General features: G+C 32.9%; 1 protein-coding gene across 1 annotated transcript; it reads left to right on the forward strand.

Annotated features, from left to right (window-relative positions):
• The first annotated feature begins 2,834 nt into the window (after positions 1-2,834).
• On the forward strand, positions 2,835-21,383 carry LOC134714578 (regulator of nonsense transcripts 1-like). The gene is made up of 23 exons (XM_063575935.1): positions 2,835-3,165; positions 4,487-4,644; positions 5,334-5,423; positions 5,811-6,020; positions 6,476-6,688; positions 7,186-7,358; positions 8,171-8,269; positions 8,827-8,935; positions 9,578-9,785; positions 10,335-10,481; positions 10,948-11,151; positions 11,496-11,639; positions 12,192-12,405; positions 12,715-12,832; positions 13,315-13,471; positions 13,826-13,968; positions 14,384-14,426; positions 14,754-14,885; positions 15,453-15,525; positions 16,859-17,023; positions 17,399-17,526; positions 19,196-19,312; positions 19,646-21,383. The coding sequence occupies exons 1-23, from the start codon at positions 2,992-2,994 to the stop codon at positions 19,763-19,765; spliced, it is 3,339 nt and encodes a 1,112-aa protein (XP_063432005.1). The 5' UTR covers positions 2,835-2,991; the 3' UTR covers positions 19,766-21,383.
• The last annotated feature ends 1,839 nt before the right edge of the window (positions 21,384-23,222 follow it).

Consider the following 23,222-nt stretch of genomic DNA (forward strand, 5'->3'; position numbering starts at 1 on the left):
CCGAGTAATATAGGTAATATCGAAATAAAAAAAATAACCTAATTACAGAATTTGCCTAAATTTTACAATTATTTAGTTTATGCATTATATGTCTCTGGTTTATGTACAGCTTATTTTAAAACAATAATAAAAAATATAGATCACCGAAGAGTAAAAAAGATATTCCAAAAATGCCAAAAAAATGGCATTTTTGAAAAGGGCAGATAATTTGGAGCTTTTTCAATGATATAAACATTTTAAAAGTCATCTGGGGCCAAACAGAATCGATCTTTTGGGTTGATTTTTTATACCATATCATAAAGTAATAACTAATAGTGTAATAAATAAAATTTGTACTGAAAAAATGAAGGTTTAATTTTTGGCTGAAATTTTTGTACCCACGAGCCTTGTTACTTCTAGTTTTGACGGTCTATTGGTTAATTTGCATTGTTGGTTTTCGATTGAAAGCTGTTATTTCAAGTCAAGTTCACGATCTGGGACTTTCTTCTCGTTATAAACACCTGGAAAAATAAATAAGTAATTTAACTTATTGTTATAGAAAGATGTTTTATATGGTATAATCACAGTCTGTCCAACACTGAAGCAATTAAACAGCACTTACAAAGAGTATTACCCTATTATATTATGTCCCCAGATGAAGCTTGTTAAACTTTTTTGTCTAATATAGTAATTACAAAAGCACACTCTATCGACTTATTTAATTTTCATTTGATAGTGGTAAGTTAGAGGTTTGCCGAAAACAAGGAATTAAACACGGGAAATTAATTCGCAGAAACGTTGCACAAAAATCTCCTCTGTTCTAATCTGCTTACTTTTTCAAGACTTTCAATAGCCTTGGAGAAGTCCATATATAATTTAGCGATCTGTTTGCATTCCTTCGTCTAGGTTTTGTGTAATATCATCGATCCATGAACTCGATGAGTTGAGTTTCACATGATATTTTTTGCGGAACTCATGCTGCATAGGATGAAGGATGATTATATTTGTCTGAGTGGGACATGATCGGTTGCTGGTAATTATGTCACGTGTTCCGTAATTTTGAAGATCCACATCTTTCTTGGAATTCCTGGTTTGAAATGCTCTCAGAAAAAGCAGACTGAGACTGTTGGTTAATTGTATACTAGTAATTGCTTTATCATATAATCTAAACTGAGGATCTAATGATGCAGTCGAACCTATGCTTGGAGTTTCAAGTCAGTGGTAAGACTACATTTCTGCTAACAAGCAAGCTAACCAAATACCGGTATTCTACATTAACCTACAAACTCAATGCATTCTGCTGTAAAAAAAAAATTATTAAATCATAGTATTCATATATAACATCACGAAAGACCATATTAAGTACATGCATCTATCATCGGTCATGTTAAAAAAAAATCTATAATTTTTATCTGAGTACAGCATTGAGGATTATAATGTTTATTAAACGACTAACACTGAAGCCATATGTTTTGAATGCATATCGGTAGATGTATTCAAGTTTTTTTTATATTTCGAATTATTTAGAGACACTTTACAGGCTCAGTCCTGCGTTTCTACAAAAGAGAGGGACAGAAGATACCAAAGGAACAGTCAAATTCATAAATCTAAAACTAACTGACAACGCCAAAAATGAAAAAGACAGACAGCAAAACAAAAGTACACATGACACAACATAGAAAACTAAAGAATAAACAATACGAACCCCACCAAAAACTAGGGGTGATCTCAGATGCTCCGGAAGGGTAAGCAGATCATGCTCCACATGTGGCACCCGTCGTATTGCTTATGTGATTACAAATCCGGTAAATAGTCTAATTCGGTAGGTCACATTCATGAAAGGGAAGGGGATTGTAGTTACGACGTAAGGAACATATCCGAGATCATTTGTGAAACGGTTATTCCATAACGGTCAACCAACTCGTGATGGCGTCCGTAAAATTTATTCGTGATGGCGTCCGTAAAATTTACGAAGGGATGATTTCAACTTCACCATTTGGAACTCTTGGTTTAATAGCTTCCTTGTGAGCAGTAACCCTCTATCACGAAAATCATGATAGGAAATGCAAGCACGGGAATATCGTATCAATTGGGAGATATATACCCCGTATGCAGGTGCTGCTGGAATGTTGTTACTTAGAAATGGAAAGTTCACAATTGGACTGAAAGCTGAAATCATCTCTTTTGTCGTAAAGTTTTGTTTTCAACCGACCCTCATTGTCAATTTCTAGATGTAAATCAAGATATGAGGCCGACTTAACTGTATCTGTAGTATCCTTTATCTCCAGTTCGATGGAATAGATGCGTTCCACATAGTCACCAAATGTTGAATTGTTTAGTGAAAGAACATCATCTATATAGCGGAAAGTACAGTTAAAGGATATTGCAAACTTTTTATCTTTCTTCCTAAGAAGTTCCTGCATGAAGTCAGCCTCATAATAATAAAGAAACAAGTCGGCAAGTAGAGGGGCACAGTTTGTTCCCATTGGAATGCCGACAGTTTGTTGAAAAACACGTCCTCCGAACGTAACAAATATGTTGTCAATCAAGAAATCAAGCATCTTGATAATATCAGTTTCAGAGAATTTTTTGTTTGAATCCGTCAGAGTGATTCTTTACAAAGTAGGATTTATCCCTCCCTAAGACAAGATACTTGTATCTACGTTGGCCACTCTTTTTTATGAAGCAATGTAATACCAACTCTATCAATTTGTCTTTTAGTTTGGAATGTGGAATACTTGTGTAAAGAGTAGAAAAGTCAAATGTTTTAATACGGTTACAAGATGAAAGAGAGTTAAATTGTATGTATTCTACAATTTATTTCTGTCTTTTATTCATACCGGAACGTCATCAAAATTTGTTGTGGTAGTGACGTCAACGGCCTTGGACACAAATGGCATGAGTTAGAAGGAAACGCATTCCGACCAATTATTTCCCGTTATTGACATGAATTAAGAGACAACACGTTAAACAGATACAAAAAAGAACCGTTTGTAATCAAGCGATGCCAATATGAGTGTTGACGCTTACGCCCCGAATTCCCAAACGTTGACATTCCTCGAAACAGAGGAGGATCTCCTTGGGGCCGACACGCAAGGAACTGATTTTGATTTCACTGATTTTACGCTCCCGTCTCAGACACAATCTCAAACTCAAGCATCACAGCTTGACTCCAATCAAAGCCAGGTAAATAAGCATGTCAGTTTTCTTATCAGTTTAACTCGTCATGGAACGATAGTAAGCAACACGTGTGCAAACTTGATTAACTTTCAGTTTCAACGAGTTTCATTCATAGTAATCATACAATAAAGTGTATACAATAAATAAAATATTTATAGTGTCTGCATTCCGTCAAATAACATTCATTTTATCCAGTGCTTTCAAAACAAAAAACATCCTTCCAATTTGAGCTGTCTCAACTAACACCTACTACTAGTACTAGCAGAGCTCCAAATGACCTGTGTATATGCCTGATCATGCAATATAAACAATGGAAAACCCATTGCAAGTGGCCATTGCAGAGATCAACCACACAATTCATTCAAAGGAAAACCCTTTTGACATGATTTTTGTCAAAACCTTCAGAAGTTTTTAAGTCCCTATCCTGTTATCTTTTACATTGTGCATGTTGTGTAAATTTATTTTTGTTATATTTATAAGTCGAAATTTCCTTTTGTTCTTAAAATACAAAAGAGTGACACCTCAAGTAGTTGAAACCGGTCCCCGTTTGAATTTTCTGATGCTCAAAAAGTACATGGGTTGAAGAAAATTAAACAGGTTTCGATCTTCTCTACGTTTATCATGTTTATATCCAATTAGCTAAAAATATTATCAAAGGTACCAGGATTATAATTGAATAAGCCAGACGCTTGTTTCATCTACACAAGACTCATCAGTGACACTCATATCAAAATATCTATCAAGCCAAACAAGTACGAAGATGAAGAGCATTGAGGATCCAAAATTCCAAAAAGTTGTGCGAAATGCTGTCAGCTAAGTCATGTCATCCTAATTAATTCTTTCATATTGATCAGGATTTATCTAACACATGGCAATGAATTAAAGAAAATTAAAAAAAATATTGAATAGAACCATGTTTTCAATCAGTTGAAACTTAGTAGTACACATGTTCCCTAGGCTACATTTTGTAGGATATGATATTCTAATTTCGATGCCAAACAAAGACATTTGAACCCAATTTCCTGGTCCACTGTACAAAGAAATTGATAGTAGAGCATCAGTGTGATATGGATATATTCTTGTTTTTGAAAGGTTTAGAACTACATCATGTACATGAACTTCAAATATAGGACCCTTGCAGCTGCTAAACATATGATTTAGGCCACAAAGATTTTTTAATATTTTGTACAATGTACCTTTCTTCAATGCTAAGAATATTGTAATCATGGTAATTGGATAGATTGAGACCTATGTTTTTCTTATAAATGAGAATTGAAGTTTTATCTTTTTGAGATGTGTTTGTAACTTTGTTTATAATATTTATTAGGTGAATGGTATAGATGGCAGTATCCCTAATGATGTGGATGCTAAAGGTACCATCGAAGTGAAAGTTAATAATGTTGCACAGGGAGTTGGGGAGCTAAACTTTGAGGAAGATGAAGAAGAACAGTTTTGTATGAAAGATCTCCCCAAACATGCATGCTCGTAAGTTCTTTATACATTATTTAAAGCTATAAACATTTGAAGCATATGGCTTTTAAAGAATAATCACAGAGTTCTTGAAATCTTTTTTTCCCTGGTGGTCCTTGAAGAAAATTTGGAGGTCCTCACTATTTTTTATATTGAAAAATACTAAAATTGTGTCAGTCCTATGCCAAATTTTTGTGGTAAAATCCTGAGGACCACCACTTTTTGCAAACTCTGTAATCATGATGTACAAATGTAATGTTGGGAATGGGCGGGAGCTTAAGTAAAGATGTTTAGTGCAGTTTAATTCTTTAAAAGATATGATGATAATCTTCCATGACAATTCCTTTCTAAACAATCTTCATATTAAAATATTCGTAACAGAAGGGCGAAAAAACTAAAAGGAAATTAAAACTCATAAGTTGAAAATAAAATAACAACAATACCATTTGGGTGGGGAGACAACAAACAGTATACAAAACATGAAAGAATTCGAAGGTACAAATGTTTTATGTAAAAATTTCCTCAATCCAGATACCAAAGACTTCACACTAAAAGTTCATTTGCTGAGCACCTGCTACATTTTGTACATGTATTATTGACTTTTTACCAACATGTGACCAACCTGATTTTAAATGGAAGTATAAGTTACAACTTCTGCTCTATTGATTGTATACATTATATTTATACAAGATTTTCCATTACAGATACTGTGGAATTCATGATCCAAGCTGTGTAGTATTTTGTAACAGTACAAAGAAATGGTTCTGTAATGGCCGTGGTAACACTTCTGGAAGGTTTGTATTCTTGTCATTTACATGTATGAAAATAAAAAGTCTTGGAATATTGACATGATTAATATACAGTTTGACATTAACTTAGAAATGCTTGAAAAATGTTTTAAACTCTTGTTTTCTGAGGCATGGATATATACACTTCTACTGATCCTCTATTTGATTGGTCAGGAATTTCTGTTTCATTCTTTAATTTGTTCAGATTTGTTTCTACAGTGGAATCGAAAATCAATTCATGTGTTGTCCTGGAATTTTTCCAAACTGTTAGTTTAAGAATAAGATGGGTAAACCAAATAAAGTCTTGGAAGTTTTCAATTAGTTGCATCTGCATTATTATAAAGTAGCCAATAATAATGTGATTAATGATACTACATGTATATATAATTACAGCCACATTATCAACCATTTAGTGAGAGCCAAAGCAAAGGAAGTGACACTGCATAAGGATGGACCCCTGGGAGAGACAATACTGGAATGTTACAACTGTGGATGTAGGAATGTCTTCTTGTTGGGTTTTATACCTGCCAAGGCTGATTCTGTTGTGGTCTTGTTGTGTAGACAACCTTGTGCTACTCTGTCCAATCTCAAGGATATGAACTGGTAAGAATCACTGTTATTTTGCCAGAATTAAATTTTTGTACAAGTTAACAGTAGTTTGGTAGAAAACTAATATGCTGCTCATCATAAGGTAGTGATCAATGGAAATCAAGATAAAAGTGCAGTAAGTCTGCATTGTGAAAAAAAAGTTCAATTGTCCACAAGAATGCAACATTTCTTTGCAATTTTAAGTTTACTCTTGTAGCATGTCATGCATGTGTAGTATTTTAATTTATTAAAACAGAGTTCTTGACGTGAACCTTCGTTTTTTATGTAATGACTAGAAGATCTGCTCTTTGGTTTTGGTATTTGAAAAAAAATATTTTTAGACCTGATTTCTGCCCAAAAAAAATAATATACCATGTTACATAAGAACTGTTAAAAGGCAAATTGGCAGAATTGTCTTCAGGTGACTTTTATGATGCTATAAAAATTCTTATGTTATATTTCTTTTACAGGGATCCTAACCAGTGGCAGCCATTGATACAGGACCGACAGTTCTTGTCATGGTTGGTTAAGGTACCATCAGACCAGGAACAGATGAGAAGTCGTCAGATTACAGCCCAGCAGATCAACAAGTTAGAAGAACTATGGAAAGATAACCCTGACGCTACTCTAGAGGATCTGGAAAAGCCAGGAGTGGATGAGGAGCCACAGCAAGTTCTACTCAGGTAATGAAAAAGACATTGGAAATTTACACAACAGCATTTACCATATGAATAAGAGATATTTGATAGTTTTCAGTGAGATAGAAACCTGACAGTAAATGACACTGGGAAAAAGATTTAGAAGCTTGTTATTTATTTGATATTGTTACATTAATTACATTAAATATTGAAGTCTCTACTGCAGCAGAGGGGGCATTAAATGTTAAAATATTAAATTTCTGTCTGTGTGTCTGGATATTGGTTTCATTTCTTTAACTTAAGTTTGCATCAACCAAATGTCATGAAACTTTTACTCTTATAGAGTTATGGTCCTTTACAAATGAAAAGAGAGACAAATTTTTGGTTCTGATTTTCCTACTTAGTTTGTCTCATCCAAACATTATTAAACTTATACACAATGATTATTACATCCCACATTAAATTCTTTAGAAATGAGAAGTGTTTAGAAAGTTACTGTAATTGAAGATTTGTGTATTGATTATCATTGTTTTATTTTTTAGGTATGATGATGCATACCAGTACCAGAATATATTTGGTCCCCTGGTCAAGTTAGAAGCTGACTATGATAAGAAGTTAAAGGAGTCCCAAACCCAGGACAACATTGTCGTCAGATGGGATGTTGGTCTTAATAAGAAGAGAATTGCTTTCTTCCACCTCCCCAAAGCTAATGATGGTAATATTTATGGTCTTTTTTTTTTTACAAAAAAACCCAACTTTCAATAGGAAATTATACTAAAATGTTAATAACTTACTTTTGTTTTTACTCATAAAATATTTTGTGAAAAATGAGTTAATGTTGCAGTCTATAATTTTCCAAGATTTATTCTAATTTATAATTTATGCTGGCCTAATCATTGAAAAATCTACACAAATGTTTAATAATAAAAGATTGCCTTGAACAACATGTAATTGACATATTTATTTCAAATGTCAAACTTTAAATTAATTTTCATTAAGTGATAAATGTAAAACTAGAATACCTAATTTGGCTGTTAAGTTTCAAAGTGATGATGAAAAATGAAAATTAACTCTTAATATGTATCAATAGACAAATTTCAAGTTTGATGCATTTCCGATAAAAACTCTGGTTTTAGTGAACATCATACGTGCGTTTAGGGGCATCGTCACTTCTGTTCCAATGTTGAGCTAGTGTTTGGTAAACTATATAATGCACAAATTATATAGCAATTTAAATTCTCATATTAGACAATTAGCACTGCTATCATTAGGGAATTGTGATTAGGTGCTTACAAAACAAACATTATTTCTAGTTTATCCTGCACAATGACGATCACTCAGACATTTGATGAACGTTAATAGTTCAGGGATACAGGCGATTCCCTCTATCTGGTGAATGACGTCATAAAAGTGTGCATGATTGACAAGTTTTTTCCGGTGACGGATGAACTTGAACATGTTGAAAGTGATATATTATTTAATACAAAAATGATGTTTATATGCAATAATAATTATAATACATTTCAGAAATGAAATTGATGCATGGAGATGAGTTGAGACTAAGATACCAGGGAGAATTACACAAGCCATGGTCTGGTGTAGGACATGTCATCAAGATACCAGACAGTATCCTTTCTATATTCTGTCAAACATGAATGTTGCATTGTTTACATGTCTAAATAAGGAAACCAGTGCTTGTGTTGATTTTTCAAAATCTTGTTAATGGAGTTTGTTTTAAGAATTTCTGAATCTTGCTTATCTTTGAAGCAAATTTGACAACATGCAAATATATATATATAAGTCTCTGATTAGTTTTATTTATGAATGAAAGAAGATGTTGGATATTTATTTATGAATGAAAGAAGATGTTGGATATTTATTTATGTGACATCAACCAAACAATTCAATGAAACCAAAATACCTAAATAATACTTGATAAAATATTGCTTGGATTGTCTTGTAAAGGCTACAGATAAACCACAAAAAATAAATTTTAGAATTGAAACAAAAGATTGTAACTTTTTTTTTTATTACAAATGTATTAAATTTGCTTACTAGAAAAATAAAAAAAAAAAATTTACATAAATATTTGAGACAAGATGGGACATAAATTGTAAAGAATATAAAACAATGGGTGTATTATAAGCACCTAGATTTCGAAATCCTCCTTAACCCTTTACCAGACCACAGTGATGAAGTAGCTATAGAGTTGAAGAGTAATGCTGGGGTACCTACAGAATGTACACATAACTTTGTTGTTGACTTTGTCTGGAAATCTACATCATTTGATAGGTAAGTTATCAGTTATCAGGCCCGTAGCCAGGAATTTCCAAGGGGGGGTTTGTTGGACTTACAGACTCGACTTTAACAGTCACAATTCGAACAGAACATTGACTTTAACAGTGCTTATTTGTTTTCCAAGGTGGGGGGGGGGGTCGTCCGAAGCACCCTGGCTACAGGTATGGTTATATCATTTGTAATGATAAGGGCAACACAAACACCTCTAGAAAGTAGGAGTGTTGATGTGTCCATAGAGAGCCAGCTTGTTCATACCTTGATGTATCAGTGATTATGTTATAATATTTGTGTATAGGTTTCAATGTAGTGAAAAGTGCTTATTTTTATCTAAGCAGGCAAATATTTTTATGATATTAGACCACAGATTACTACAGAATTAAAGATGTTACCAATATGCCATTGATAATGACCAATTCTGTCATGGATTCAAGCACCAATGTAAGCTGGTTTGTTGAAGCGTTTAGACCTTGAGTTTAAAAGTTAAATGTGAATTTATTATTAAAGGAAATATCATTGCACTTTGTTTGGACTTATGATTTATACTAGTTCTTAGTCTTGGTGTACATTTGATGTAAATAATGATTGGTTATTATAATTACAATATCTGCCACTAAAAAATCTATTTTCTTTTTGTAGGATGCAGGCTGGTTTGAAGACCTTTGCTGTAGATGAGACCTCAGTATGGGGATATATCTATCACAAGCTCCTTGGACATGAGGTAGAGGATGTTGTCATTAAGTGTCAGTTACCTAAGAGGTTTAGTGCACCAAGTTTAGCAGAGTTGAATCACTCACAAGTATATGCTGTTAAGACTGTTCTTCAGAGGCCACTCAGCTTGATTCAGGTATATTTCTGAGACTTAGGATTTTGTGAGCTCTTCTATAAATCATTTGTAGGTTTTAGGAAAGTTTTTTTTGGAATGGAATGTTTGTCTTTAAATTATTCCTGATATACATACTTCAAGTTGTGAATAAACTAGTGTTAAATAAATTTACACATGTATATGTTCAAAAACTATGAGTGCACAATATCCCATTGATATGCCAACATACTTTAAAATGTCAGGTTTATTCCACTGTTCTGTTGCTTAAAAAAGAGAATGAAAATAAGCCATAATCATTGATTGGTCAATCATTTGTAATATTGGGCAATGCAAAATTGGATAAAATTAGCAACTACAAATATGAAACTCGACACGTATTGAATGTCAGAGTATTTGTTATAGAAATATTTAGTTTTGAGAGCATATGATTTTATATAATATTTATTTTAATGTCAACTGGATGTTATTCTAAATTTATAGTGGACAGTTGCATGTATTCCGTTGTGGTACAATGGAAGAGAAAATGTTGTTTTTTTTTTTTAATTTGAGCACTAAAATGTTTTATTACAGGGACCACCAGGAACAGGAAAGACTGTCACTTCAGCCACCATAGTGTATCATCTGGCCAAACAGAACCAAGGACAGGTCTTAGTGTGTGCCCCATCTAACATTGCTGTAGATCAACTTACTGAAAAGATTCATAAAACTGGACTGAAAGTAAGGAATGGAGTCAATTATTGCCACCTTTTCAATAGGGCTTTCTGTGTAGTTCGTAACTTGACTGATAAGTTGTTAAAAACATTAGGAATGCATGTTCTTAAATAGATTGATTGTTATTTGCTTAATGTCCAGTGGGAAATATTTCATGTATGTTCAGAACAATGGTTTTGAATTGAAATATGTTATGAGTTCATTTTTGTTATAAAGGATCTTTTCTCTGAAAAATAAATTATTGTATTAAAGAATAATAAATGAAACAGAAATATGATGTAAATGAGAAATCAAAAGATTATAACGTTTGATTTATAAAAAATATATATATATATGATTTATGATATAAACAGCTGTTGTTAAAAAAAAAAAATCATAATTTTTCTTTTTTTTTATTGATGCAAAAGTGAATAGAACAATCATTGCAATAATTATGTCATATTTTCAAATTAACACAAACTTTCAATTTCAGGTTGTAAGGTTATGTGCCAAGAGTAGGGAAGCCATTGATTCCCCTGTTTCCTTCCTGGCTCTACACAACCAGATTAGAAACATGGATAGTGTACCAGAGTTGGCCAAGCTACAGCAGCTGAAGGATGAGACAGGGGAATTGTCCTCTGCTGATGAGAAGAGATACAGAGCTCTCAAGAAACAGTGTGAAAGGGAACTTCTACAGGTAAATATGAAATCCTTCAATATTCTCTGGATCTTTTAAATAAAATATCCTGAATCTTAAATAGAAATTTATTTGACTTGTATATTTTACTATTTCATCTCAAGTTGAAAGGAAATTTTTTTTTTTTTATGGATGCCTACAAATTAATATTGAATTGTCAGATATTTCTATGTGAATGGACAGAAAAAAAGGATATTGTAAGTGAAATATATTGCTAAAACGCTTAAACTTATTATAAAATGTTTTAGATAATAGTTCGATATATGTTTAGAAATAACAAATTAGAGAGAATACGGTTATCAAGGATATCAAATATAAACTGAAATGTACTTTATTTGTTACAGCATGCTGATGTGATCTGTGCCACATGTGTTGGTTGTGGAGATCCACGTCTGTCTAAGATGCAGTTTAGGTCTGTGTTGATTGACGAGAGTACACAGGCTACAGAACCAGAGTGTATGATCCCAGTTGTCCTTGGATGTAGACAGGTAGGTTTTCCCAATCAAAACTTGTGTCAAACTTGAATTCTTTATTTCCTTTGACACTATAGAAACTAGATCTGGTTAAAATGGATGTATTTTTAACTACAACAAAATATACCATAATGGAATTAAAAATTGTTCTCTAAGCATCTATATGTTAGACATTGACAATAATAACTATTAGAATAGAAGAAAAGTGATCTGATTGATTAAATGGTTTACCTGTTGAAAAGGCAAATCTAGATTCAACATCCTCTGAAGTCATTCAAAAAGACATTCAGTAAAATAACTATGTCACATAATATATATACTATAAAATTCAGAAATTATTGCGATGTTTTTATTATTGTGAAAAATGTAACAGGGTTATAATCACATTAATTTCAACACACATTTTGAAATTATTTATTTGATACAGGATTTTTCTCAACATAGCAAAAATTTAAATGGCATTTTAGTCAAAATGACAAAATCGCAATAACTTCTGAATTTACAGTACCAGTCACAGTTTATGTCTTGTTACATGGATGTGTAAAATATTTATTTTTCTACTTTTAGTTAATTCTTGTTGGAGACCATTGTCAGTTAGGACCTGTTGTTATGTGTAAGAAGGCAGCCAGAGCTGGTCTGTCCCAGTCACTGTTTGAACGTCTTGTTGTTCTGGGTATTAGACCTATCCGTCTACAAGTCCAATACAGAATGCACCCAGCACTGAGTTCTTTCCCTTCTAACATCTTTTATGAGGGATCTCTACAGAATGGTGTCTCTCCAGGTAAACTACCTATTAAATTAATCATAGTTACCAGGATTAAAATTTTGGTAGTTGCATGTTTTGTCTACAATAGACTCATCTGTGACATTAAACAAAGTGAATTTAGCCAAATTAGAACAAAGTTGAAGAGCCTTTGGCAAATTTATGATACTGGTTAATGAAGAAGTGATTTTTCAAGACTTTATCTGAATTTTGTTTTTCAAAGTGTAAGAAAATTGATATTCAACCCTAACTCAGATGATCTGAGCTTTTTTTGGTGTCCATACATCTGTACATAATTAAAATATACTTATATTTATTCTTTTTCAGCTGATCGTACCAGGAAGAATTTGGATATTCCATATCCCCAGCCAGACAAACCCATGTTCTTTTATACAACTTCTGGACAGGAGGAAATATCCAGCTCTGGAACTTCTTACCTAAACAGGTATTCATGGTTTTCAATTTGTATAGAAATATTATAATAATGTGAAAATATATGTACATGAAACTAAAATCCCAGTAAAAACTAGGAAATAAAAATTATAAAAAGCAATCGGTGCATCCTTGCTAGGGATCTCCAACAAAACATACATGGTACATGTGAGCCAAGGCTCCGTTTTAAAGGTCGTACATTTATCTATAATGGTTTACCTTTTTAAATTGTTATTTGGATGGAGAGTTGTCTCATTGGCACTCACACCACATCTTCCTATATCTATATATGGTACCCCAGAAGGCATTTTGAAAATTGAGAACTATCTATAGAAGCAATTTTGGAGACTGCACACACTTACAACTTGTATGTTACATAAATTTTCACTTAACTAAAATCTAAATCCTGTTGGGTTTTTTTTTTTAAATAAAATTATCTTCCAATGATATGTTTTTCACTAGATATATTTGACAAAATTGTGGCAATTCTTTCAGGACTGAAACGGCAAATGTAGAGAAGATAGCTACTAGATTCCTTCGGTCAAACATCAAGCCTGAACAGATTGGTATTATAACACCCTATGAAGGACAGAGAGCTTATATTGTCCAGTACATGCAGTACAGTGGATCTCTTAACAAGAAACTGTATCAGGTAGGGAAAATAAGATTCTATTAAAAGGGAAATCTCCTCACCCACAACAAAACCATGCTCGTTCGTCTGTCTGTCCGTCCCGCTTCAGGTTAAAGTTTTTGGTCGAGGTAGTTTTTGATGAAGTTGAAGTCCAATCAATTTGAAACTTACACATGTTCCCTATGATATAATATTTCTAATTTCAATGTCAAATTAGGGATCCCCTCCCCCTTTTCCATTTTCACAGTCCACTGAACATAGAAAATGATAGTGCAGATGGGGCATCCGTAAACTGGGGACACATTCTTGTTTTATATTACCATTTATAAGAAACATATTATTTTGTGGATATCAAATTTACTTTTCTTTTTACAGGAAATAGAGGTTGCTAGTGTAGATGCATTCCAAGGTAGAGAAAAAGATTACATTATCCTCTCCTGTGTTAGATCTAATGAACATCAAGGAATAGGTTTTCTTAATGACCCAAGACGTCTTAATGTGGCTCTTACTAGGGCAAGGTAAGTTAATAAAATTTCTGAGTTAATTTGGGTGTTAAAAATGGTTCTTTATTAGGACTAAAAAATAATTAAGAATAAGGAGTATTGTGCAATTGGATTTTCTATATTCTTGATCTAAAGATAAAATTTGATGTGTAATACTAAAACATACTTATTTGATAAATTACCAAAAAAATTGTCAGTACCATTTATCCCACCAAATGACCAATTGACCATTTCTTGAAAAAAATAAGACATACAACAGATAACAACATGTTTCCAGATAGTCAAGTAGTTGAGGAACAAATCCCATGAATTAGTAAGTGGATGATATTCAAAATTTTTCTTAAAGTTTATAGATTATCTTCATCTATGCTACAAAAGCAAATGAATGTAATGAAATATATATTTTTTTATTCTTTTTTTTTTTTTACAGATTTGGAATTATCATAGTAGGAAACCCAAAGGTTCTTTCCAAGGTAGGTTATTGCATTGAGATAATAATTATTAAAAATGTATTTTTAAACAATACACTGAATGTGATTTTGATGAATTAGTCTTAAATAATGGGAAGTATGTACACGAGATGATCCAATACCCCAAACAAAAAGGAGGTGACACTGAATAGCGGCAATTTTTTAACCACAAAATGTACCATTCTACATAATATACTGACATTAACAAGCAAGTTGAATTAAGGGTTGCTCAAAGAAAATTCAGTACCATTGAATTAAATGTTTCTGATATCTTTATATCCAGTTATTAAAATTCTAATAATGATTGGATTAACTCTGTTATTTTAACAGCAACCTCTATGGAACCACTTACTGACCTACTTTAAAGAGCAGAAATGTTTGGTAGAGGGACCATTGAACAACTTAAAGGAGAGCATGATACAGTTCAGCAAACCAAGGAAATTGGTCAATACCTCAAACCCGGTTAGTAGTAGTACAATAATAGAGTTCAGAGCACATAAAACTTCAATTTCTGTATTTAACCCTTTCCTCCATTGAAATTTTTTTTTTGCATACTTGATTCGCATAGGATTTTTTTGATAAAATGCTGAACTTATGATTTGAAGTATTAAAGCATTGTGAAAAACAACTATTTCATCAAATAAATTTAAGTCAGATATTCCTATGATATTCCTTTTCATATTGGATACAAACTTTATTAAGTCAACTGCAGACACTTTGTAGTCGAAGTGTTTCAACTGAGGTACTACACAGGCGTCAAAAGGCATCATTATGGAGTAAAGGGGGTGGCGTCAAAAGGCGTCATTATGGAGGAAAGGGTTAAGTGCATTGTTGTGCTTGTGTAAGTGAGAACGAAAATTAAAAACTACATGTTACAAAAGTAAAAGAATAAAGTCAATGAAGAAGTCTGTGACTTAAAAAATGCCATGAAATATCTTATTACTGTTTTAAACTTTTTTAACTTTAAAATCTGAATTCTACATGCATTGGAGAATTACCTGTTGAGAATGTTTGTTTTGTTGTTTATAGGGAGGAAGATTCATGAGTAATATCATGTTTGATGCCAGAGAGGTACTGATACCTGGAAGTGTGTATGATAGAAGTAAGTACAATTGGATAACATCCTGTTGGTATTGTATATATGCTAGGAAGAACTTTCCTTTGTATCAAGTATAGTCATACTAAAATAGGTTTAACAGTTAATATTATCAATTGTGTATTTTTCATGAGGCCTGAATTAAAATATTGTTTGTTTGCCCTTTTCCGACCCTATGTTTTGAAACAGGGTAGGTAGGTAAAATATTTAATTTATTTCCACAAAAAAATAACTTGGCTCTGTATATTATTTGTCATGGGTAGGCAGGTAGGTATAATCTTTTATTTTATAGATACAAACTCTGCATAATGTCAAGTTTTCTGGGACTATTAGTTTTGAAGAAAAAAAAATATTACGTAGAATGTGAAGCTAATTCATATGCACTACTATTTTGTTTTCAAATATCAAAATATAGAGCTGTGCCACATATCTTCAACGTTTATATTCCTGGAACTTAGAAGAGTTTGAACTTGCACTTATATTCTGTACTAGACCTACGTACCTTGTACACTTACCTTAAGGAACTCTGTAAAAGATATCTTTGTAGTGGTAAGATATGTCCGGGCAGACATACATTACTTGTAGAAAAAGTCCTTAGAGTGTTAAAAATTTCGTGTGTGCCTTTGTTTCCAATAAAAATGCTACAAAACTTAAAACTCTGACAATTGTCACGTATTTTACATCGCATTTATAAGTCATCTGTATGGACAACTTGGCGATTTTACTGCCAGATATTCTCCACTCATCCCTACATAGAATACGTCTGTTTACAAATTAGTTTGTACACACGTTGATAATTTTGTATCAAACGAACTTTTTTGTAAATGAACACTGCTCTTTTAGTATAAAGGTACAGAGTAACGTATGTCATATCATGATTTCAGGAAGCGTTCAACATCGATTTCAAACAAATGCTTTGAAACTTCAAATGCAAGTGTTCATGTCAAACGCTCAGGTGATACCAAACGGACTGGACCTTATATGTTGAAGATAAAACCTGAGGATTCCGGTAAAAAAGTTTTGAGCGGGAAATACAAATATAAGATTTTTGGTAGAAACGAAAAAATAAAATAAAATAAAATCTTGCTGGTAAATACAAATAAAAGATTTTCAGGCGGAACGAATTTATAGGGTCGGTCGGTAAAGGGCAAACAAACAATGTTTTAATTTAAGCCTGATGTATGTTATTAATTAGAGCATAGAACAATATAATTGTTGTTGAATAGTGGAAACACTGGATTTTTTGGTAAAAATAAACCACCATTATTGATTTAGAGATATTTCAAACATTTAGGTTTCTAGTCTAGTGAGTAATAAGATTGTTACATTTATCTTTCAGATCAAGCTTACAGGGAACCAGTTGTACGTACCCATGACCAGATGAGTTACATTGGCCCAGAGAGAGCCTATGCTGGACCAGCAGTTAATCTGCCAGTACCAGTTAACATGTTTATACCACCAGCCATGCCACAGAACTTCAATGGACAGCCACCAATGCATATGGGTCAGTCCTTGAATCTTCTACAGTTATATTGATTATGTTCTGCTGCCACTGGGTTTGTTCCCCATCTGGTGAACTTTTGATCCCTTGAAAACAGAACTGAAAGATATCAAAGGGATATTAAAAACTAATAAGTTAACAAACTATGGCAAAAACTACTAAAAGCATAGAACATACGGTGATGAAATGTGCACCTTGCACATAGAATTCAGTATGATGTTTTAAGTTATTTCTTTACAAATATAACAAAAGAAATGTATCATGGAAGATTTTTTTTTATGTTTAATACTGTAATTTGACCTTAAGAATGGAAACACTGTTTGGTATGTTTGAAAAAGTCTACATCAATGTTTATAACTCTTTACTTGTTATTTTTAGGTAACAAGATGGTGCCAGGTCGTTTCAACAACAAAGGTAGAGGTGGTCGACAGAAACCTCCTCGTTACAGTAACACACAAGTACAACAGCCTCTGAGTCAGAACATGAGTCAGAGTCAAGCTAGTCAGGTATGTACATCATAAATATAGATAGAGGTGGTTGACAGAAACCTCCTCGTTACAGTAACACACAAGTACAACAGCCTCTGAGTCAGAATATGAGTCAGAGTCAAGCTAGTCAGGTATGTACATCATAAATATAGGGAGAGGTGGTCGACAGAAACCTCCTCGTTACAGTAACACACAAGTACAACAGCCTCTGAGTCAGAACATGAGTCAGAGTCAGGCTAGTCAGGTATGTACATCATAAATATAGATAGAGGTGGTTGACAGAAACCTCCTCGTTACAGTAAAACACAAGTACAACAGCCTCTGAGTCAGAACATGAGTCAGAGTCAGGCTAGTCAGGTATGTACATCATAAATATAGATAGAGGTGGTTGACAGAAACCTCCTCGTTACAGTAAAACACAAGTACAACAGCCTCTGAGTCAGAACATGAGTCAGAGTCAGGCTAGTCAGGTATGTACATCATAAATATAGGTAGAGGTGGTCGACAGAAACCTCCTCGTTACAGTAACACACAAGTACAACAGCCTCTGAGTCAGAACATGAGTCAGAGTCAGGCTAGTCAGGTATGTATATCATAAATATAGATAGAGGTGGTTGACAGAAACCTCCTTGTTATAGTAACACACAAGTACAACAGCCTCTGAGTCAGAACATGAGTCAGAGTCAGGCTAGTCAGGTATGTACATCATAAATATAGATAGAGGTGGTCGACAGAAACCTCCTCGTTACAGTAACACACAAGTACAACAGCCTCTGAGTCAGAACATGAGTCAGAGTCAGGCTAGTCAGGTATGTACATCATAAATATAGGTAGAGGTGGTCGACAGAAACCTCCTCGTTACAGTAACACACAAGTACAACAGCCTCTGAGTCAGAACATGAGTCAGAGTCAGGCTAGTCAGGTATGTATATCATAAATATAGATAGAGGTGGTTGACAGAAACCTCCTTGTTATAGTAACACACAAGTACAACAGCCTCTGAGTCAGAACATGAGTCAGAGTCAGGCTAGTCAGGTATGTACATCAGAAATATAGATAGAGGTAGTTGACAGAAACCTCCTTGTTACAGTAACACACAAGTACAACAGCCTCTGAGTCAGGCTAGTCATGTATGTACATTTTAAATGTAAGGTGATGGCACCTTTGTTTTGCTGTATGGTATTGACACTGCATCTCAAAGTTCTGGGCCTTCCAGCAACAGCCAAGATGAATAACATCTAAATCTTAGATGTTCCTGGAATATTTGCCTTCTGATTTAGTATTATATGAGATAGTCCTATGTCTTTTCTTTTACATGTTAGAGAAGGAAAATGTAAGATATTGTGGGGGGGGGGGGGGAATCACAAAAATTATGATACAACTTTATTATGTGTTGATGGTTTTACTTGATGGTTTTTCATCAAAGGTAAAAAAAAAAAAAAAAAAAAAAGGCATGAGCCTTTATAATGATATTTCAATTTTTGTTTAAATCTTTAGTATTTATTGATGTTGTTGTAACTGATTTTGACATAATCATATCTAAATCCAGTACATATGTTTGAATCTAATATTTAATAGTATGAACAGAGATGGAAATTAGCCATGATTACAAAAACATCTCATATGTATCTGAAAGTGAAAGTTCTGTCTTTTGAATAATAAAATGTAACACAATCTTATATTACAGGAAATGGGCCAGTCATTCTCCCAAGGTCCACTGACCCAAGGACAATTGTCAATGAGTCAGCCCTTCCAGATGAGCCAACCTGGACTCTCAGGTCTCTCACAGCCTGAACTGTCACAGGTATGTATTCAAACATCTTCAAAATATGTATTTGTTGAAATTTACATTATTGTTGTAAAAAAGGCCAATAAAAGTGAAAATTGAAATAATATTTTACTTTTTGGAGTAAATTAATCTTTTAACTATAAAACTTGATTTTCTCATCTGTATGTATTTTTTTGTGAAATAATGAGAAAGCAAATTATTACAGTTGATACAATAAAAACCATAAAAGCAGAAAATGCACATAAAAGTCTAAAAAAAAATTGGAAAGAAAGAATAGAAAAGAAATCTAATATGAAAGTCTCAACATTAAAAATTAAAAGAATTAACATTTTCTTTTTATGTTAACAGGATAGCTACTTAGCTGATGACTTCAAGTCTCAAGCAGACGGCATGCTTTCCCAGGATTCTACATACCAGGGTGATCGTATGTTCTATGCGTCTCAGCTATCCCAGGGTCCATTTAACTAGGTGAGAACTGCAGCACAGCAGTAACACTGGAGCAAAACAATGGACAAATAACATAAATAAATGATACGGTGTGGAGTAGTGTCTGTATGTATGGGGCCTACCTGAAACAAACCCAGCCGCCTTCACTGGCATAACAACAATGTGCTGAGAAACCTCCAAACACGAGGCACATAAGCTGCCAGCCATGTTTGTCAACAGGTGGTGCTCGGATCGACTCTGACGAAGACAACGGACACTTCAGAACAGTGAACTGTGGAAACCGATGATGATTACTTATTTTACGAATCATTTTGTTTACCATGATTTTTTTTTCTATCTGGAACATTTTTGCTACCAGATCCAATGTTTGAATTAATCTATAGTTAGTACTAGTATGTATATTTTTTTTCCGTATCCCCCCTTGTATCATTATATGGTTACATATTTGTTTGCTTGGTTTCAATTATTTTAATGTGCATGTAATTGTAATTGGTTTTATTATTTTTGTGTAAATCAGTTTTTTTCATCCTATGGTGTAAGAACAGTTAAAGACTTGGATTAGAAAAGATTCTAACATCTGATTTTTCTGTTATGATGGTAAAATTCAAAGGCAAGAAAGAAAAACAGATATTAAATGAAGATCAGCTCATCAGAGCTAGAGTATTATAAAGAAAATTCAGTCATGTGAAATTATAATTTAAAAGAACAGGCATTTAAAAGGAACTGAAAGTTGTATTTGAAATAATCAATTAATTATGATTTAGGTTTGACAATAAATTCATTTGATGTTAGATCAGAAAGTTTTAAGTGAAGCAGAAACTGGCTTATTTTGAAATGGAAGTGGACTTGCCCACAATCCAAACAACAGACCAATAACTATGATAGGTGTTTTTGAAAGCAAAATGTGATATTGATTGAAATGTTGTATAAGGACAGCTGTAAAGTTTGTTATGATTTGTGAATTGAGTTATAAATAAATATTAAAAAAAGTAAAATATTTGTATTTATATATTGTGTGTTTCACCATTTTGAAGATCTTTCACACTTAAGATGATTCACAGTGTTTTGATGTAATTAAGTGTCTTATACAATCTTGACCTATGTGAAGTTGAAGTTATAAATTGTTTCTTTGATATGAACTTTGTACCATGCTATGTCTTGCACCTTGTCACTGTTATAATATGTTATAAATTGTCATTTCTGTTTTGGGAAATTTTCGCACCTGAAATTCTTATTTGATTTCTTTATTATCAATTCAAAGTTAAATTTTCTTCATATAAGTTATCATTGTAATATAATTTTTTTCCGGGAAGAATGGGCTGTGGTCAATCATCAATGAAAGGGAAATAACTCCTTTGATAAAGCTGTGTTTAGGCTTATACATAATAAAAACTCGTGCAAACTAGGCTGTTTCACTTTCCCATAAAGGATGCATGTTACTTATATGTGTATTATTTAATCAAGATAGTTTACACTTACATTGATTCTTGTTTGAAAAACATGAAGACAGAGTCTGTGGTTAAAATGGTTATCCCTTTATTAAATGTGTAACTTTTGTTTAAAAATGTTATTGTAATTTGAGGAAATTATTATGGAACACTGAATGAGCTTGCTTAATAAAAATTAACGGAATAATGAATTGAGTTATACTTTTAGAAAAATGCCTCTGTTCTAGTGGAAGTGTGCTAGCTTTGAGTTGCGAAGTGATTAATTAGATATAGGAAGCTGTGGTATGAGTGCCAATGAGATAACTCTCCATCCAAGTAACAATTTATAAAAGTAAACCATTATAGGTCAAGGTACAGCCTTCAACAGAGAGCCTTGGCTCACACTGAACAGCAAGCTTAGTACAAAGGGCCCCAAAAATTACTTATGTAAAACCATTCGTGAAACAGGAAAACCAACGGTCTAATCTATATAAAAACAAGAAATACATATATATGACCTACACAAACAGACGACAAGCTTGATTCCTATCAGTTAAAAGTATATACCGGAACATTAAATTCTTAAACTCTTAGCATATTTGGTTTAGAGGTTGAGCATCGACTTTTAAGAATATCATGTTTGAGTAGGGTGATCAGTGCATTTGGCATCCATATTACATTTGGACTTTAAAATTGTTGTTCATAGATGTCTATCAGTAAGCATTATTATTAGCCTCTTGGGAGATTTTACATCGAAGAAAGTACTGGGAATTACATATTTATATATATAAGTGGATCTAGGGTAAAATACATTTTAAAATCACTGGTATGTTTATTTTAAAATATAATCTAATAGATATAGGTGTGGTATGAGTACCAATGATACAACTGTTGATCTAAGTTACAATTTATAAAAGTAAACCATTATAGGTGTATGTGAAGTATTATCTAGCACAAGGCCTTGGTGGTAGATCTACTGTACAACTTTCCTATCAACATTGAGGTGAGTTTGAACCCATCATGTAGTAGGTGTGTTTGACTCCAATCTTATTTGACAAGAATGTTCCATTTTTTTGTCCAACTTATGCCACAAATTAAAACACAATTGGGCCTATAGTGCTTGATAGAGAAAAACCTTTAATAGAAAAAATGAATGACAAGACTTGATCTACAAATGAATCAACATTCCTGAATTTGTTGATAACTCTTGATTGGAGTTATTGCCTTTTAATGACAGTTTTTATATGACCGCAAAAATTTAAAATTTTTTGGTCGTATATTGGTATCACGTCTGTGTCATTGTCTGTTGGGTCCGAATACTTTTAGTTTTCGCACTCTAACTTAAGTTTAAGTCAATAGAAATCTATGAAATTTGAACACAAGGTTAATGACCACAAGTGCAAGGTTGGGATTGATTTTGGAAGTTTTGGTTCCAACAGTTTAAGAATTAGGGGCCAAAAAGGGCCCAATTTGGCATTTTCTTGGTTTTTGTACTATAACTTTAGTTTAAGGCAATAGAAAAGTATGAAAGTTTGACACAAGGTTAATGACTACAAAAGATTTTGGGAGTTTTGTTCCCAACAGTTTAGGAATAAGGGGCCAAAAAAGGGCCCAAATAAGCATTATTCTTGGTTTTCGCACAATAACTTTAGTATAAGTCAATTGAAATCAATGATATCTAAACACAAGGTTTATGACCATAAGAGGAAGGTTGATATACTGAATCTAACCATGTATTTAGATTCTTAATTTTTGGTCCCATTTTCAAATTGGTCCAAATCAGGGTCCAAAATTAAACTTTGTTTGATTTAAAAAAAAAATCAATATATAGGTTTCTTCAATATGCTGAATCTAACCATGCAATTAGATTTTTAATATTTAAGACAGGTTATCAAATTGGTTCACATTGAGGTCTAAAGGGTCCAAAATTGAACTTTATTTGATTTCATCAAAAATTGAATTCTTGGGGTTCTTTGATATGATGAATCTAACCATGTATTTAGATTTTGGATATTTGAATACCTCAAAGGGATGGTAAGAATTGTCTTTGG

This window comes from Mytilus trossulus, chromosome 4 (genome assembly GCF_036588685.1).
Source record: "Mytilus trossulus isolate FHL-02 chromosome 4, PNRI_Mtr1.1.1.hap1, whole genome shotgun sequence".
Lineage (NCBI taxonomy): Eukaryota > Metazoa > Mollusca > Bivalvia > Mytilida > Mytilidae > Mytilus > Mytilus trossulus.